This window comes from Triturus cristatus, chromosome 4_1 (genome assembly GCF_964204655.1).
Source record: "Triturus cristatus chromosome 4_1, aTriCri1.1, whole genome shotgun sequence".
Taxonomy (NCBI): domain Eukaryota; kingdom Metazoa; phylum Chordata; class Amphibia; order Caudata; family Salamandridae; genus Triturus; species Triturus cristatus.
In genome coordinates, this window is record NC_140585.1 from 1336480123 (window position 1) to 1336500026 (window position 19904).

General features: G+C 44.4%; 1 protein-coding gene across 1 annotated transcript in view; it reads right to left on the reverse strand.

Annotated features, from left to right (window-relative positions):
* Nucleotides 1–19904, reverse strand: part of PDE4DIP (phosphodiesterase 4D interacting protein) — a 1321554-nt gene that overhangs the window by 1173666 nt on the left and 127984 nt on the right. The window contains exons 3-4 of the mRNA XM_085654822.1: nt 13366–13489; nt 9773–9939 (exon numbers count right to left, since the gene is read on the reverse strand). Coding sequence (XP_085510948.1) covers nt 9773–9939; nt 13366–13489 — 291 coding nt within the window. The remainder of the gene's footprint in view (nt 1–9772; nt 9940–13365; nt 13490–19904) is intronic.

Sequence of the window (19904 nt, forward strand, 5' to 3'; positions counted from 1 at the left end):
TGGGATAAATATAAGAATGTGATGGCTTCATTTGCCATTAAAGGGGGAATTGTTGGAGAGTGAATCACATTTCAACTTTTAATTACATGATAAACCAATTATGACACTTTAGAAATAAAAAATAAATGTGCACCAATTACGCATTCAAGAAACACAAGAAGACTAGAGAATTTTAGTATGTATTCTAGATGGAATCTTTTGTTTACATAATAGAAACTGTGATTTACTAATTGAGAAAGTACTATATTTTATTATTGTGTGTTAGAAAACGTGGTCGTGGAGTTCCACGCCTCCACGTAGCACCTGAGAGCCGTGTTGCTGCCCCTTCCCCTCTTGAGGTCAATGATGGCGGCAGCGGCCGCAGGGCGTTCACTGGTTCGTGCTGTGGTAGAGCTGATAATGTCCTTGTCTGCACCCGCCTGCGGTCTTTGAGCCTGAGTCGGAGTCGGAGCTTTTGTTGATTGCCAGGCGGAGGAATACTGAGATATTGAAAATACTAATCACGTTTGCGTGCTGCTATTGGCGCTGCGGTGTTGCAGGCAGCCGACGTATCGAGCGAGGCGAAGCCCACAGCTGTTTTCTTCCTGTTCCTGTCGACGGGTTGGAGCCTGATTACTACTTTGCCCGGCTGGAGGATAGTTCCCTCTGGCATTAAACACGGCTGTGGCAAGTATTAAGTGAGTGAGTAGGGGAGGAGGCTGTCGGCTGCTCCGGTTACCCAGGAGGGAAATATGCAATGGCTCTGCTCCCGTGGAGTGGCTGGAATAAAGCCGTTTTAGCTTTCGGCTTCCCCTAATTTTGTGTATGGACTGAGCAACCATTCTTCTTTAATCTACTTTACGTTATTGAACTTTTTTTTTTTTTTGTGCACAGCTGTTTTTTTTTCCCCAAAAGTTCTGAATGGGGAAATATCGCTATTTCAGGCAGACGAGAAGGGGAAAAGGAAGAAGAAAAAAAAAAAACCTGGTGATTAGTGTGCGGTGTGAACCCCCTGGATCTCTCTTTTTTTTCTGAACAATTTTTGACGCACGCATTATGGGAAAGCTTTTAAATGCTCGTGTCAAAGCTAAGCAACGCCGACAGCAGGCAAAAGAGGCAGCGGCAGCAGCTAGGCTAATAGATGGAGCCGTCTCTAAGGAAGGTGATCCGGTACGCTCATTGGAGAGTTCAGAGGCCGAGGATACACTAATAGAAAACCTAGTTCAACTGAATATGGGGGATGAATCTAATGTTTTACATCCTGAGGATCATTCTAAGACTCTTGAATCTACTCAACCTCCTCTATTGTATCCTCCGTCTAAACAATTCCCTCTGTTTGCTAAAAAATCACTCCTTCCCTCGCCTAACAATGCGACCTCCTTGGTGTCTCCAAACCTGGAGTTAGGCTTGACTCAGCAGGGTGGTGCAGATGGGCCGAGTTCGACGGCAAATACCTCTACAAGCCCTCCTTCTATTGGTGTTTCTACAATTGACTCAAAAGAAAAAAAGATAACAACGGATGATGCGGATGTTAGAAAAGAAGATGTAATGAGTGCAATAACACAGCCTTTTGAAGTTGCTGACAGGGGATGTGATGGGATGGTGACAGACCCCTTAGGTTCCTTGTTAGAAATGGACACAGAGACTGAGGGGGAAATGAAGATGTCCGTGAAGGACATGCTGAATCTAATTCTGGATGAGGTGAGAGATATCAAGAGGTTGCAAAATGCCGAACTATCCGCGATTCATCAGAGACTGGACAAAATGGATAAAATCGAGGAATTAGTTTCCTCTTTCCCAGCTCATATACTCGAGGCAGAGGAGAGGATCTCTTCTCTAGAGGACCAAATGGTTGCAGTAAAGCAAGAGTCCAAAGATGTCTCTAAAATTACAAAGGCTTTTGAGATCAAATTGGACGATTTGGAGAACTATAATAGAAGGTCCAATTTACGAATAGTAGGTGTTCCCGAAGGAATTGAGGGGACAGAAATGCTTGTTTGGGTGACTACGTTTCTCCATCAGGTGGTGATACCGGAGCATAAAGACGATCTCACTATTACTATAGCTCACTGGGTTCCTGCTCACCCATTTCCGAATTCTACTCTCCAGCGAACTATCCTGTTAAATTTTGCAGACATTAGGGTTAAGGAGCGAATTCTCTCTAAAGCAATTGAACAAAGGCAGTTTCCCGTAACTGATACGGTGAAATGCCGAATTTTCTCTGATATGTCTGCAGCAGCGGCGAGACGCAGGAAGGAGTTCGTTAAAATTTTACATCTATTCAAAGCTAATGGGGCCCAAGCAATGATTGTACAACAATCTAAACTTAGAGTACTGATTAAAGGGAAATTTTATATGTTATCGGATGTGGAGGAAGCACAGGCTTTGCTCCATGGAATTCAAAATGGCTAGTCTGGTCTTGTGACTTAGTACTTGAATGTTTCTGGTGATAATCTAGATCTAGATCACGCGCTAATCCCTTTTCTCTCCTTTGTCTTTTTTCTTTCTTTTTTTTTCTTATTATTCCATGTCAGCGCATCTTTATTGTTTTGGGGGGGGGGGTCACGGCCTTGGGGATTAAGGGGTGTAAATTCAGGACACCCCAATGTTAAGGGGAAGGTTCTTGTGGTGCGCGTGGGTAGAAGTAGGTAGTGTTAGGAGGGTGCCACAGGTTGTAGAGGGGGGTAGGTGGGTTAAAAAAGTTAAAAATGGAGTTTTTGGCAAAACTTTTGTTGTATCTATTTTTGTTGTTTCGTTAATTGCTGGAGATAAACGCGGTCTTTGTGCTGGATTTTCTGGTGAATACTGATCAGGGTATTGACTGTTTAAAGTAAAATTGGATAAAAGGGGGAAAGAAAATGTGTGCTATGGGCTTTCTAAGTCTGGGCATTAATTATGACTAAAATAAGTTTGAAAATTATTTCTTTTAATGTGAACGGTCTAAATAATAAAAAGAAGATGCGGGCAATAGAGACATGGATTCTATCTGAAAATCCCGCTGTCATATTTTTGCAAGAAACTCATATTCCCACCTCAAAAGCTGATAATTTCTCTATGTTTAAGGGGTGGGCCTCTTACCGGGGCTTTTCCTTTTTCTCTGAGTCAGAGAGAGGAGCCGCATTCTTTCTCAATAGGAGATTAGAGGCGGATGTGATTCAAACTGATGCGGATACCCAGGGTAGGTGGTGTTGGGCCACGTGTAAATTAAAGAATAGACCTTTGCACATTACCTTTGTAAGTTTTTACGCCCCCTTGAATGATAGCCCTGCAATATATGACGAAATGTTTCAGTCCCTACTGATGGTTGGCGGGGATATTGTGATCGGAGGGGACTTTAATAGTCTCATGAAACCAAATTTAGATTCCACCACTGGCGGGAAAAAGCAGTTGAAACCTAAATCATTTCAGACAATTATGAATAATGTAAGGATTTTCGATCTTGTTGATCCCTGGCGCTCTTTAAATCCTTATAAAAGAGAATATACTTGTTGGTCGGGAAGGCATAAGTCATTCTCTCGTATTGATTTTCTTCTGGTTTCTTCAAAATTTAAAACCCGGCATTATCGGATCTTACACAATGGCTTTTCCGACCATGCGATGTTAGTGGCTGAGTTTGTGTTGGAGGAAAGCACGAATACCCCGAAACGATGGGTTTTTAATAAATCTTATTTGTCTGATGAAATATGGGTTACTTCTCTTAAAAATGAGATTAGGGAATATATTGAACGAAATTTGGGGACAGCCCCCATTCATGTTGTATGGGATTCACTGAAGGCATTTATTCGGGGGGCAGTTATAGGAAGGGATGCAAGGGAATCAGCCATTTATAGGGATACAAAGAATCAATTGCTGCAACATATACAGGTTTTAGTAAATCAAATGTATCACAATTCCTCTCTTAAGACACAGAATCAATTGAATGCCGCAAAACGGGAGTTGAATGCACATTATTTCGTTAGAAGTGAGGAAATCTTTTGTAGACAAGCCCAAAAAATTTACGAGCATAGTAATTTCACAGGTAAATTCCTGGCATGGCAGGTTAAAGAACGTGCTGCAGCTAATGTAATTCGATCTCTTAAATCTCCAATCAGCGGCGTGGATACCTTAGACGTGGGAGAGATCGGAGCAATTATGTTGTCTCATTATGAGAATATTTATACCTCACATCACAATACGGATCAGGGGAGATTAAACGATTTTTTAGATAAATATTGTCTTCCTACTCTTCCTCAACCGGACCAAGAAGCAATGGTGTCATCATTTTTGGGTGATGAATTAGAGTCGGTAGTTAAAAGCCTTCCTCATGGTAAGGCCAGCGGTCCAGATGGACTTCCCGCTGAATTTGTCATCACGTTTTTCAGCTCTTTTTCTGAGCTTCTTCTTTTATTAGTAAATTCTATGCTGGAGGGCGGCCCAATTCCCGCGTCTTTTCACGATGGAACGGTGGTCAGTTTCTTGAAAAAAGGGAAACAAGCTCAAGACCCTAACTCTTATAGGCCTATAACATTACTGAATTCAGATTATAAAATTATTACAAAATTGCTTTCTATTCGTTTTAACTATGTTTCTTCGCAACTGATTCATGCCGATCAAAATGGTTTTATTGCAGGCCGTCAATTAATTACTAATACACATTATCTGATTGAGGCACTAGACTATTTTGAAACACGTAGGGTTCCGGCCTTAGTTCTCCTTTTAGATGCAGAAAAGGCTTTCGATTTGGTGGTTTGGGATACACTTTTTTTTATTTTACAACATTTTGGTATTCCCCCTCAAATCATTACCCTAATTAGGAATTTATATCAGGGGGCAAAAGCTCATATCCTTGTTAACTCATCTATGGTGGGCTCAATTTCAGTGCAAAGAGGGACGAGGCAGGGATGTCCACTATCTCCCGTTCTTTTTGCTTTTTTTATTGAGCCTTTAGCAGTAGCAATTAGAAAAAGTAAGGATATTCTTCCGCCTATTGCCTGTATGGACAAAATCAAACTATATGCAGATGATATCATGTTGTTGCTGAAACCTGAGATACATACGCAAATACAGTTTTTTTCAGTCTTTACTGAATTTGAAGCATTGGGGGGGTACCGAATCAATAAGAAGAAAACTGAGAATTTAATCTGTGGTAAGAACAACCCTGAATGGCACCCAGATATTCAGAGCTGTGTTAACAATAGACCCAAAAAGTATCTGGGCGTTTTTTTTTCACCTTTAGTCCGTGATTTGTATACATTGAATTTCGAACCTTTGATTCAAAAAGTTTGTGATATGTTTGCACGATGGAATCCATTGCCTTTATCCATTCTGGGTCGAGTGGCATTAATTAAAATGTCAGTACTTCCTTTATTCAATTTTTTGTTTTCTACTATATCTTGTTCCCTCCCAGGCTCCTTTTTTTCAAAAGTTTAATCCTTATTCTCAGCCTTTGTCTGGGCTAAAAAAACTCCTCGAATAGCGGTCAATACTTTATATGTAGATAAGGAACAAGGAGGTCTTGGCCTGCCAAATCTGAAAGACTACTATTATGCATACTTTGCACAGTATCTCTCAAGATTTAAACATTCAATACCTAAAGTCGCTTTGTTTATAAATTTTCTTTTTGACTTAATTTGTAAAGAGACCAAAATTCCTTCTCCACTTTCGATATTTAAATCACCTAAATTAGTCAGATATAAGGTCTTGAGTTGTTTTTTTTTAAAACGTGAAGTTATGCTGAAAAGGTACTCTCTCCCTTTTTTGAGCTTAATAACTCCACTGAGTGACGCTGTCTCTGGATTCGGGATTAACATTGGTTCAGAAATTATATATAATTGGGCCAGATCTGGGTTTATAACTCTATTAAACTTTGTTAAAGATGGAGCATGGTTGACTATTGATGAGATGTTTATCTTAATTCGTGGAAACTTTCTCCTTATGGGGTCTTATGTTTTATTGTATAAATACTTGGTTCAATTCGACTTAGCACAAAATAGTCAACTATCATACTTAACAAATGACCTTTTCTGGTCCCCACTTTTTAAAAATCCCGGAAAAGGGACAAAAAGCTTAGCACAAAGCAGGGAGGAGGATGTGAGCGCTAAAACAATAACAAAGTGGCAGAAGCAGGAAAGCATTAAAATAACTGAGAATTTTTGGAATACTTTAAATAAATTTAATTTCACGGTTCTGAGAGGTGCCAACTGGCGACGAATGCTTTTTTTTAGTAAGTGGCTTTTATATTACACCCCTGCAACTTTGGCTAAAATGTATAGCACTACGTCGCCTACTTGTTTCAGATGCACTCAACCGGACCTGGCTAATTGGTCTCACATAATGTTTTTTTGCCCTAAAATTAAGTTATTCTGGAAAGGAATGTTTTCTTTGCTTTCTCTTCATTTACATTTTACGATCACCAGTTATGAAAATTTAATTATATTTGGACTGGATCCAGAGTTAAATTTGGCTGATTCTATGGCGAAACTCTTGTATATTTTAGTAGCAGTGGCTAGATCACTGATCCTTCAGTATTGGAAGGCAGAAACAGTTCCAACTGTAGATGAATGGTACCAAAAAATTAAGAAAGTCAGGAAATCCGATGCGCAAAGGATTGGGGCACTGCGTAAATTCACCAAAATTTGGGAATCTTATTTTGACTGAAACTATTTCTCTGATTGTGGTAGATAAATTTCGATATTCGCTACTATAAGTTAAATCGTTGAGCTGTCTGTATGCATGTTTTGTTGGGATCTCGACCTTTCTGTTTTCTGTCAATGTACTGTGTTTAGATCCAGCATATTACTTATGTATGATAAACTGTATTATTTGTTACTAATGGATTGCCAAGAACCCAATAAAAATTATTTAAAAAAATTAAAAAAGTGTGTTAGAAAACGTGTGAATGGTGAGCTCTCACATTATGTGTACATCTACTGAGAACTAATGAAATATTATGATTTAACCTGATCATAGCGTTGAATTTTACCCAAAAATTATATTTTGTGAACGTAAAAGTGTGGATTGAAATGACAAAGAGAAAGTAGGTGTTACATGTACCTAATTAACAACGCATCCATGAAACCTTTAGAGATTTTTATTTCACATATGTACTAATGTTATATATCAAAAATGAAAATCCTAAAATGTATTTTGAAACATGTGCATGATGGTACTCTGGTTGGTAGTAGTGTACCATACTGACACATATTATTTGTAAACTTACTAAATTATTTCTAATGCATCAGCTTTATACTAGAATTATGACGTCTTTATATTTTCTATGACTGTATGGTTAATAATTATAAATGTTTTGTCTTATATTAGCTTAAACTAATGTGGGCCTGACTGCATATGTGAAGTTTCTTGACCATTGCTGAATCCACTGCTCATAGGAGAATTTCTTTCCTGAGTTCTCATGCACTGTACAAGATATTTTGCTACATTTTAGTTACAGTGAGGACAATCTACAGGAGAAAATGTCCTCTTGAAATGCTCATGTGCTCTTACTAAAGGAGCATTTTTGAGACATTTCACATATTGTATTGCTTAAGGACTGCATAATTGACCCACCTATTTCTCTACATTTTTTGTCTTCCTCATGTTGCCTGACACTCATCCTATATGATCTGATCAATGAACTGATTGGTCTGACTCAATAAGGTGATTCCAGGAGATGTCACCCCTAGAACTTTAAGAATATAATATTGCCCGATGTGAAGGACAAGTGTGGGTCGGCTGCTGGTTCTACTGGGCTTGCTGGCTGACTCTCTCTCCTGGCTGGCTTTTCACATGTTATGCTGGCTGGATTCTGATGGATAGGCTTCTACCTATTTACCATACATTTGTTGTTCAGCTGCATTATGTGTTGAAGACTTTGCAGAACTTTCTTGGCAATCTTAACTTACCTGATGTGGTCTCACCTGGCTTCCTTTCCAAATTGAAGCATACACCATATGCACCTAGTAGTCTCTTCCTTTGTGGGAGACTGCTTGAACTGGCATATTCATGTCTTTTCCTGAAATCTTGAGCTTTGGTATATCATTTGACTTTGACAATGCTGTCCTATAACTGATACAAATTTACTGATGCATTTTCTTTCTTTAACCTTATAAATCAGACTAAAATTTCCATATTGACTCAGCTATCATGATTTATTTATTTCAAAACTGAATGTGCATTCTTAATTTGAGTTTACAAATGATCAGGAGAGATGCTATTATAGAGATCTCAGAACATCAAATACTAATGCTATTATTTTGTATACCTTTTACTGAGCTCTTGGTGCTATGATTCTGGCTCACCTACGTTTCGTTAGGAGATTTGGGCTTGCAGTGGTAATTCTATATCTTTATAGCATTGTTCTGAGAGTAATTTACATGAATCTGATTTTTAGTTTGTAGACCAGTTATCCAATTCCCGGTCCTCATTGAATGACGGTTGGGACCCTTATATTTGACCCCTCTCAGTACAAAACAAGGTCCATCGGAGGACCAAGACAGTGGTAAAAAATATTGAAGAAATTAATTAGGAAAAAGTTTATGGGCCCAGCAACGCTACAGCACATGTTTTGAGAAACGTAGAACATGCTGGGAGAAGTTGAACAATTAGAGTGAGAAAGATTGTTTTGGTGCTTGAAAATTACGTCACAAACGCTTTTTGGGATTCAGCTGGGGACACATTAAGACAAGAGGTACTATGATAAGCCAGTAGATGATCTTTGCAGCTATTTTGTAAGAGATGTAATTGGCATAAACAGCGGCTACCCCAGCACATATGCCCATTACCTTGTTTTTAATGAGGATATGTTGCATGTCCAGTAGGAAATCTGCAATAGCAGGTGCAGAGGACCTGTTACATATCGTTTCACTGATATACAAAAACAATAAGCATGATATCAAATAAAATTATAGACGGTGGGGCATTTTTAAATGTTGATCCTGTATTCAGAAGTCAAAGCAGCAGCATATTACTAACAGTGAGTGATAACAGGTACAGAGGTTCTGCTACTAACACTAACTAAAACTAAAGGCATACATATTTTGAAAAAGTTACAAGAATACAAATAATTGCTCTGAAGTACATCAGCAACAATTGTGTAGCACTGCTTAACCTATGTATCTCAAAATTACACTCCTGGACTGAGAAAGCGTGGTCATGTCAGGGAAGCCTGAGATGAGTCTGCCTCTGCATTAGCCCAAAATTGACATCAGACTGCAGAAAAGATTCTGATAACTCAGCCTTCCTTTGTTGGAATCTTCAGCTGACCATATGAAATTAAGCACGACTGATATAACAGAATGCAGGTTTGCCATTCTTTTAAGGACAGATTCATTGCCTTTGGAGATGATTTTATACAAGAGATAGGCAAACCTGAAGCAGGTGCTGTCAAAGAAGAGCAGACCTATTTTCTGCATGTTGCTTGTTTTTTGTCTTAAGCTGCTCCCTCAATGTAGCACTTTAGTCGATGCAAAATTACCATTTTCCCATCAAATGTTGTCCTTTTTATAAAACACATGAGGAATTTTTAATCTTCACCAAAATATTCCTGGTTTGGAGTTAGAATGATACTTAAGCATATTGAACTATTTTTGGGAAAGTTGCACTTTTACCAAACATTTTAGGACATGTAGTTAGAATAGTACATTTAATTGCACACTATCTGCCATACCCACTGCTACCCTGAGTGCGCATCCCAAGACGAAAAACACAAACCTGGGCTGTAACATTCAATCCGATTGGTGTTCATCAAAGTAGAACAGCAGAAATATAACATGATCTATAAGCCGCTAAAAGATCTACGAATTAAATAGGAACCTACTTGTCTTTATCTGCTAGAGTGACACAATACTGTTTTTGTAGGTTACGGGCTTCTGTCATTTCAGCAGTGAACTCCTCTAGTTTCATGGACAGCTCAAGACAGCTTTTCTTCTCTTTCTCCGCTAGAGCTGCCATCCGATCTACCTCATTCTTGGCTATCTTGGTTTCCTGAAATTAGAGAACACAAGGTTGGGTATGTAAATGGTTCTTTACTCTCATGTATGCCATCTTCATAGGTGCACCAAAACATGCTGCTGGCAGCTTTTCCTTTACCAGTACCCACAGCCCCAGCCTGTAGGCTCAGAACAATATGAATCATATGCCATGACCACAAGATTCTTTGTTATCTTCATACCAATTGACCTTTTGTTACACTCCCAAACTACAAATGATAGAGGCATTTGCCAACATTTAAAAGACATCCAAAAAGAAAACTGATGATCTCCTGTTTGACACACATGAATACATTCGGGCCCAATGCACAAAGGTTTTCAAAGAAAAGTTGGAAATTTGTTCGTCCTTGGTTTTCTCCTGCATTTGGAGAACATTTCTGACTTTTTAGGAAACCACAATAAATTTCAGAACAACTTCTAGAAACCTGTGACTGTTGCACATCTCAAGGAGTTCCAAACAAGGTATTTCAACATACAAGATTGGAATTGGTGTACACTCTTACATGAGGGTAACTGACACGCTATTCCACTTGAAGCTATTGTCCAGCTTTTCTCACTGTAGAGAATATAGCTCTCTCTCTGGAAAAGACACTTACCCTCTACCCATACAGTTTCGGAGGCCGGACCATTTGAATTCGTAAAACACCTTTACTCTTTAATAAAAGTAAATAGACATTTTGAATGAGAAACTACCTTCATATTGTTCATGAACACACAGAAACCTGTGAGTAGTTGGGTGGTCACTAAATTTTGAAGATGGACCACACCAGAGCCGGTCTCAGTCAAAGATTTAGCCATACAGAAATTCTACTATATTCACAGAAAGTCTGTGCTAGCAAATCCCACCATTCTTGACTCTATGAATCAGAAAAGGGAATGTGTCCTAGCAAATGAGAGTTTATGCTCACTGAAGCCATACCAAGGGTCGCAGAAACATTTGAGAATTTGGATTTTCATAATTAATTTTCAGCTGGTTCTTAGTGAAGTAACATTGTGAGGCGCATTGGCAATACCAGTATTTCTATCTTTAAAGTGGTAGTTACAATTAAATAGTAACATAAGATAAATGGTTATGCAATTGTGCAGTTTTTAATGCGTGGCTTAGCACGTAAAGGATAGCGGGCCTCGCTCTGATGCACAGTGGGTTTTGTGCTGTAATATGAAACATAGCATAACAACAAAACATAGCATAACAAAACAAAACATAGCATAGCATAGCAAAACACAACAAAACAGCATAGCAACACAAAATATATCATAACAAAACATAGCATAGCATAAAAAATACAACAAAACATAGCATAGCATAACAAAACATAGCATAGCATAACAAAGCATAGCATAACAAAACACAACAAAACATAGCATAACATAACATAGCATAGCATAACAAAACAAAGCATAGCATAGCATAAAAAAACAAAGCATCGCATAGCATAACAAAGCATAGCATAGCAAAACAAAACATAGCATAGCCTAACAAAACATTTCATAGCATAACAAAACACAACAAAACATAGCATAGCATAACAAAACAAAGTATAGCATAACAAAACACAACAAAACATAGCATAGCATCACAAAACATAGCATAGCATAACAAAACTAAGCATTGCATAGCAAAACACAACAAAACATAGCATAACAAAACACAACAAAACATAGCATAGCAAAACATAGCATAGTATAACAATACATAACATAACAAAACAAAGCATAGCATAACAAAACATAGCATAGCATACCAAAACAAAACATAGCATAGCAAAACACAACAAAACATAGCATCACAAAACATAGCATAGCATAACAAAACAAAGCATAGCATATCAAAACACAACAAAACATAGCATAGCATAACAAAGCATAGCATAACAAAACAAAACTTAGCACAGCAAAACACAACAAAATATAACATAGCATAGAATAACAAAACAAATAGCATAACATAACAAAACACAAGAAAACATAGCATAGCATAACAAGACTAGGCATAGCATAACAAAACATAGCATAGCATAACAAAATACAACAAAACATAGCATAGAATAACAAAACACAACAAAACATAGCATTGCATAGCATAACATAGCATAACATAACATAAGAAAACATAGCATTAAGTTTTATAAAGTCATAGTAGCGGGCTTGCTAGCTTTAATGGGCAGTGACTGTAAGCAACTCCGTCAACCCAGAAGCAGTCACTCGATCACCTTTGCACTTGTATTGCAGTTTGTTAAACAGTGCCCATATTTATACTGTTAGCACTTTACTTGTGCAAATTTCAGGGCTCACAAAACTTTGATGAATCGAAATTCACAACTGAGGATGTTAAGTTCGTGCTATATAAAACCCCAGGGGTATATAAAAAACATTGCCATGTACAATGTGAATAGCTCCAACAAATACAAGGCCTATTGCAAAGTACCAAACATTGCCATTTACACTGCCAATAGCTCCAGCTCCAACAAATGTGAGACCTATTGCCTTTCCAATGCTTGTTGTTTTGGTGCTTGGGCCTCTTTACTGTCCCAATCCGACCCAAATTCCAGTGGCCCTGCACATTTTCATATAAAAATGAATTTAGATTCACATACACTATTTTTAAAAAATAAATAAAAAACATTTGGCATCACAGTTTTTCAAGCTTTTCTAGCGCTTTAAATAACAGTTTTACTACTGTAACAGGGATGTGGATGTATTTTCCTTGGGAGGATGGCAGGTTGTGTTGACCTAGTGCTATTGCCTGTAGCTCAAATAATGTTAGCATGAAGTATGGGAGCTGCTGATTCAGAGGGGAGCCTCACATGGGATTGCCTAACAAAGGCCTACAATGTGAGAGGAAAAGGAGACGGGATTGCATTTTAATTCACAGACTCTGTTTTAGAAAAAGTCCCTTACTTACAGATGTCGTATAGAAAAAAGGACTGAAAATCGATTGATGATATCTCAAAAATTCCTGTAGGGGGTGGACTAAAGGTGTATTTGGGTGAATTGCATCAACCGGAGTTATTTTGCACCAGCATTTGCATCGAGGAATCAGCTCTTAAAATACATTTGTAGCCACCGATCAGTGCATATATGTCAATTGCCCCAAGCGAGCAATGCAAAAATCATGTAACGTTGTTCGATCACTGCAAATCTAATTGTTGTCATTGTCAGTATGTTTGAAACTCTCTAATAAGAGGCGGTCTTGTGGTTCAATCTGCTTCAGGGATCGGTGCTTGGTCCCATGGTGACAGGTTCGAATGTGTCCATTCAGCCGGTTATCCAACTGATTGAATAAGATTGAGTTGGGTAATATTAAACATGTGTTATCTCTCTCAATAGTGGCAAAAGACCCCATGGGGTGGGAGCCTTGTGCTCTACAAATACACGTTGTCTAGCACAGAGTGCTCAATACACTTTTACACCATCTCACCTCTTGCAAACGCTGGATTTTATCTTCCAGGAACTCCTGGGAGTGCTCCGTTTGCTGCTGTCTCGTCTCATATTGGCAACGCAGTTCAGCATCGTTGTGACGGCTGGGGTGATCTGCTGCCACCCTAGAACACATCAAGCATGTCAATGGAGATTAGGTGTAATGATAGACACAGGTCAAAGTGTCCTAACAATCATGTAATGCAACAGTCTTATAGAGAATAGCTATTTGATAAATAAGTAGAATTAAATAAATACCGCACCAGTAAAAAGTACCTTACACATAACCAATATATAATGGGAGAGAAAACAGGGGGGGCCAGTGGTGGATACACGCAGTGCAAAAATCACCAGGCAATTTAGCTTGCTCTGATTTTTAGATTTGACCCGCAATGGTGCTTGCACCATTCATGGCGAACGCTTTGCATTCAAAGCACACTCTACATACAGAAAGGTTGCCGAAATTGACAAGGTGCGTGGAGCATGGGGTGCATGGAGGCACGGAAGCAGTCAGGGGAGTCAGCGACAAGAGGTGTTTCTGGAGGCTCCAAAATCCGAAATCAGCCCCCACACTACCGGGAACCTGTAGCCTGCAGGCCGCAGCCTTCCCCACCACTACAGAGTCCACACTGCTTCTCCGTGCACTAGGCAGACTGCGAGGTGAGGCGTGGGCAGTTAGGCAGCAACATTGTAGGCTAGAGCTGCCGGTCCGCCCGATCTTGCGGAGGTAGCCGGCGTGAGGGCTGTGCAGCTTGCGAGTCGGTGCGACCGCTTCAGTCCACCGTTCTGCTTGCCCGGCCTTGTCTTGCCACGCCTTGTTCTGCCTTTTTTTTCTCCCTCCTGAGGCGTCTGTCTGTGGCTCATACTCACTGCTTCATCTGCCAGGCTTCCTCCCCGCCCTCCTCCTATGTCTTCTAGGCACAGCCTGTGGTGGGGTTTGTAGTGAATGTTCCACCCGGCCCGCACTATACATTGTAGTCTTACAGCCACACACCCGGAGGGCGGGCTCCCCCTAAGGCTTCAATAAACGAGCGCAAGACCGCTCGGGTCTCGCAGAGGCCGCCGCTCTTCCCCGAAGGGGGAGGGAGGCTCAGGGGCCGGCGCCATAACCCGCACCGAGCCAAAGGTGGAAAACCGGTTCTGGGCGCCTTGTGGCGACCAGAAGCGGCAAGCAAGAGCTCCCCGTCCAATGGGGGGGCTAGGCGAGTTACGAACCCCGTGTGCGCGTGACCCAAGTGGCGGGAAACACGGGGGGATATAAGCAGCCGCTCTCCCAGGTAGCTCCTAACTTCGTGGTGCGGGGAGAGCAGCGCACCGGTAATAATAGTCGGAACGAGGAGTACCGACGACGGGGCAAAGTACTACCGGAGGATCCTGGACCCGGGTCGTTGCCCGGTGTGTACCCCTCCGCAACCAAGAGCGGCGTGTCGGAGAAACAGTCGAAAGGCGGGCAAGCTGGGTTGCCTGGGTGCGCCCCTCCTCAACTTCTCAGCCGGTGGGTCGAGGAGCAGCTGCTGCGTGGCGACCGCCCACCCGGCATTGACAGCGGTGAGGACGCCGCCGAGGGGTTGCCGGATCACCCAGCGCGGCAGGCAGTGCCGGAAGAGATAACTGTACCGCAACCACGGACACAGACCCGATCAAGCAGGGCTTTGTCACAGCATCGCGCCGCCATCAACGAAGGCTGGGGGCCATTGACCCGGAAGTCCTCCATCTTGTTCCCCGATTTTGATTACAGCTGGGAGCTTAATTACGCTGCACGCCTCCGTCACAGTCAATTTGTGCTGGTAGCTCAATCCCCGGCAGTGGAGCAAGGTCATCTCCGACAGGCAAAATCGAAGGTGTGGTGTGACGCGTTCACCGCCTCGCCTTTCCTTCTGTCCCGAGTGTTCCGGAGAGGTGACGCCGCGGCCGCAGGAGCGGTTGGCGCATGCGCAGCAAGGCAGTGCTGCTCACAGCTGCCCCCGAAGGCTCTGGTGTCGGCTCTGTGGTGCCGCAGGCGCGACGAGAACAGCAGAGGCACCGCGGCCTAACAAGCAGTCCCGACCTGGTGGGGGAGTCGGCAGTCCAAGCAGTGCATGGCGGGAGGGTTTTTTCCGACCCACCGGCGAGCAGGGCAGCTGCAGACCTGCCAAGACAGGTGGGCTGGGAGCAAGGCAATTTAAAAAAAAAAAAACAGCTTCAGTTGGTGCATCATAAGGCGGCAGCACCCCGCCACCAGCGATGGCAGAAGGGCAACCGGAGGAGCTCACAGAGCTGCTAAAGCGCATCATGGAGGCATCGGCAGTGCATGGCAGCGAGTGGCTGCAGTCACATCTGGGCCAGGACGGAGGCGAGAGGACGGAGGCCCGGGAAACAGACGAGGCTGGCCCATCTTCACCCAAGAAACGCAAGACGGCAGCGCCCGGGCAGGCCCAGCGGAAGGTCCAAAGGAAGAAGCCACAAAGGAGGGATCCGCCACCAGCGGGCACACCAGCAGGCGACCACAGTGGAGGCCCCGGCAGAGCGCCAGGCGGTGAGCATATAACGACCATTGTCCAAGAATGTTTAAAATCAATGGCTCCGCTATTGCTTAAAGGTCTAGGGCAGGGGGTCGGTGAGACAGGGGCGCAGCGCGCAGATGATGCGACTGGCTTGCCTTGGCATTTAATAGACCCCGGTTGGGTGCGGAAGGCTAGATTGCACGGAGAAGGAGGGCAGGCTGGCCAGGGCAACCAAGGGACCCCTTTAGCGGCATGGGGGTACGCGGGCAATGTAAGCAGCCCAACGCTTGAGGCGACAGCCACAGAGGCCTACACCAGACCATCCCCTGGTCCCGCATCACTGACCACAAGAGCCACCGGCTTGGCAAGCCTTATCCCCGTGGCGGTCAAAGAAAGAATATGGCGCAAAGAGTTCATAGACATTTTTTCCCTGCTAGAGATACAATTAGAAGGGTTGGACCTCACAACCTGCGATAAGAAGGAGGAAGACAGGAGGGAGAAGTGCGGTGCAAAGAAAGAACGAAATTTTGATAATTGGCTGGACGCGTTTAGAATTATGGCCTGCATCATAGTTGAAAAGTTCCCGCGCTGCGCAGCAGACTTGTGGCTCTACGAGTCCAAAATTCATTGGGCACAGAGACAATTCCCAGGTGACGCATGGTTGGAATATGACAAGGGTTTTAGGTTAAAGATGCAGAGGCACCCGGAGATGGAATGGAATGAGGAGGACGTGTCCGGTTTTATACACAAACTGCCAGTGGCGAAGGAGGTGAAAGCTTGGGCGGGGAAAAATGACCAGTCCTTTCGGAGCTCCTACAGAGGGAGGGGGAAGTCTTTTCACAGGCCCAAGTTCACCACGGGAAAACCACCCTCGCCCAGCGGTCCCCCAGCGATTTGCTGGAAGTTTGATGCCGGGGAATGCACGTGGGGTGCAGCATGCAAATTCCAGCACGCATGTTTCAGCTGTGGGGGCGGGCACCCGTCAGTTGGATGCCGGGGCAAGCAGGAGCAGAAAAGGGACAAGAAGGATAAGAAAAGGAAACACTGAGGGTGTTCCAGCAGGGGGGGGGGGCGGCGTGGGGTTTGGGTGGTTGCCAACTAGCCAGATCCCCAATGAACACACATCAGCTGCGCAGGCTAGCGAACAAATACCCCAACAGAGCAGACGCGGCCGTCTTGGTGGAAGGTTTTGAGGAGGGTTTTGTGATACCATTCAGTGGCCCACTCCCCCTAGACGGGGCAAATAACCTGAAATCCGCGAGGGAGCACCCGGGGGTGGGAACCAAGAAACTGGAGAAGGAGAAGTCCTTAGGCAGGATAGAGGGCCCCCTACCCCCGCATTTGCAAAAGGGCCTAGTTATTTCACCCCTGGGGGTGGTCCCCAAGAAGGAACCAGGGCAATTCAGACTCATCCATCATCTTTCCTTTCCCGAAGGGTCGTCAGTAAACGACGGGATAAGCGCAGAGGCCTGCTCTGTGGGTTATGCATCGGTGGACGACGCAATTGACCTAGTGAGGGCAGCTGGGCAGGGGGCACTCATGGCCAAGGCAGACATTGAGTCCGCCTTCCGACTGTTACCGGTCCATCCCTCCAGTTTTCACTTACTGGGCTTCCAGTGGGAGTGGGACCTATATATAGATAAAGCCATGCCTATGGGCTGCGCAATATCGTGCGCATACTTTGAGCAATTCGCCACCTTTATAGAATGGGCCCTACACGACAGACACCCAAAAGGGGGGAAACTCCACTACCTGGATGATTTCATGTTTACAGGCCCCCCCCCCCCGGTCACCAGTCTGTGGGAACACATTGGCAGCGTTCAAAGAGCTGGCAGGGATACTGGGGATCCCCTTGGCACCAGAAAAAACGGTAGGCCCCTCCACAAAACTCACATTTTTGGGCATAGAGCTGGATTCAGTCACAGGGACAGCTAGACTCCCTGAGGACAAAGTAAAGGATTTCACGGCAGAGGTACGTGGCCTATGCGACCGGAACAAAGCAACTCTCAAGGAGCTGCAAAGGCTGATTGGGAAGCTCAACTTCGCAGCCAGGGTCATACCAGTAGGTAGAGTGTTTGCCAGGCGCCTCACACAACTGACTTCAGGCCTCACCCACAAACACCATCACGTACGGCTAGGGGCGGGGGTCAAGCAAGACTTACTGATGTGGGACAAATTCCTCATAGACTTTAACGGCATCCTCATATGGAGGGAAGGCTGGGTAACAGCTAAGCAGATAGCCCTATTTACAGACGCCGCTGGTAGCACTGGTTTCGGGGCAATCCTCGGCAAGAAGTGGTGTGCAAGCCGGTGGCCGGATAAATGGCGTAGGCGGGGCATCACAGGCAACATAACATTTCTGGAACTATTCCCTATTATAGTGGTACTGACTATATGGAAGCAGGAGCTAAGGGACATGAAGCTAACACTTTGGTCGGATAACAAGGGGGTGGTGCAGGCCATTAACAAAGGAGCAGCAAGGTGCCCCGACATTTTAAGACTAATGCGTCAGTTGATTAAATTGCAGCTGGAAGGGAACCTGGATCTGAAGGCCCGCCACGTCCCAGGGGTGGACAACACGGTAGCAGACGCCTTGTCCAGGTCACAGATGAGCCGTTTCAGGGAACTGGCACCTGGGGCAGACAAAGCTATGACCCCTTTCCCAGCGCACCTGTGGGACCTGGGGGGGGTAAATCTATCTATACTGGTGAATCAGGCCCTCACTCCTGAGGCAGCTAGACGTTACAGGAAATACGCCACAACGGTAATGGAGATAGGGGGCGTACGATCCCTGGCCGACAGGGACGAGACACGAAGGGCAGTAGAGCGATTCATACAGTGGGCATTCGCCAACAAGAAGACAAGGTCTTGGGCACAGGCCCACCTAGCAGCCATAGCCCGTTTTTCAAAAATTCATACGGGGGAAGATCCCACAGCATCCCTGTACCTCAAAGCGGCCATGAAAGGGTGGAAGCGATACGAGGGGAAGAAGGTTGATGGCAGGCGGCCCATAGATTTTGAAAGACTGGGCCAGCTGTTGGAGGCCCTGGTGTGGTGTACGAAGGACAGATTTGAGCTCAAACTGTTCCAAGCAGCCTTTTCCACAGCATTCTTTGGCGCCTTCCGCATCAGCGAACTGGTGGCACCCAGGAGGCAAGGACCGGCGGGGCGGTGCCTCCAGGCCATGGACATCAGACCCGGGGCAGCCTCAGTGGAAATAGTTCTGCGAAGGTCAAAAACAGACCAGGCAGGAAAGGGCGCATTAATACAGCTTCAATGCATCCAAGGGAGCAAGTCGTGCGCGGTGTGCTGCTTGCGCAGATACATGAAAGCACGCCTGGCAGGGGGGGGCACTTTTCAAACATCAAGACGGAAGCAACCTGGGCATATTCCAATTTACTGCTCTGATGCGCCAGGCCCTCGCCAAAGCCGGGTTGCCCCCGGGAGCATTTGCCCCTCACTCTTTCAGGATCGGCGCGGCAACATCAGCGTCGCAGCACGGTATGCCGGAGGCAAGAATTCAAGAAGTGGGCCGGTGGCGGTCCAGGGCGTACAAAATGTACGTCAGGCCACAGCTACTTTAGACAACACTGGGGAGGGTCGATGCCACTCACTTTGGGTTGCCGCACGGCAGGGGGAGTGGCATAGCTTGTCACCTTGGGATGCCGCACGGCAGGGTGTCACAGAGCAAAGAAAAAAAAAAACATTTTTGGGATCTCTTGGAAAGCTAGGGCGCCTGCGCTGCTACGATGACTATCTGATGTGCAATCCTTTCTTCAGCAGGAGAACGCCCCCGGCTGGTGTGGGTAGTAGGCCATTCCTTTGTGTCCAGAATGCGGACATGGTGGCAGCAGGTGGGCCACAGGATGGCAAGCAAGCCCAAAGGTACGTGCATCCGGTGGCTGGGTCAGCCAGGGATGAAATGGAGCCAGCTGACGCCGACACTCGGCAACCTGCTGGCGGACGCAGCGTGGCACCCGGACATTCTTATCATCCACCTTGGGGGCAACGCCCTGACCCAAATGGGAAGAAAAGCGTTAGGTTACGCAATCCAGGC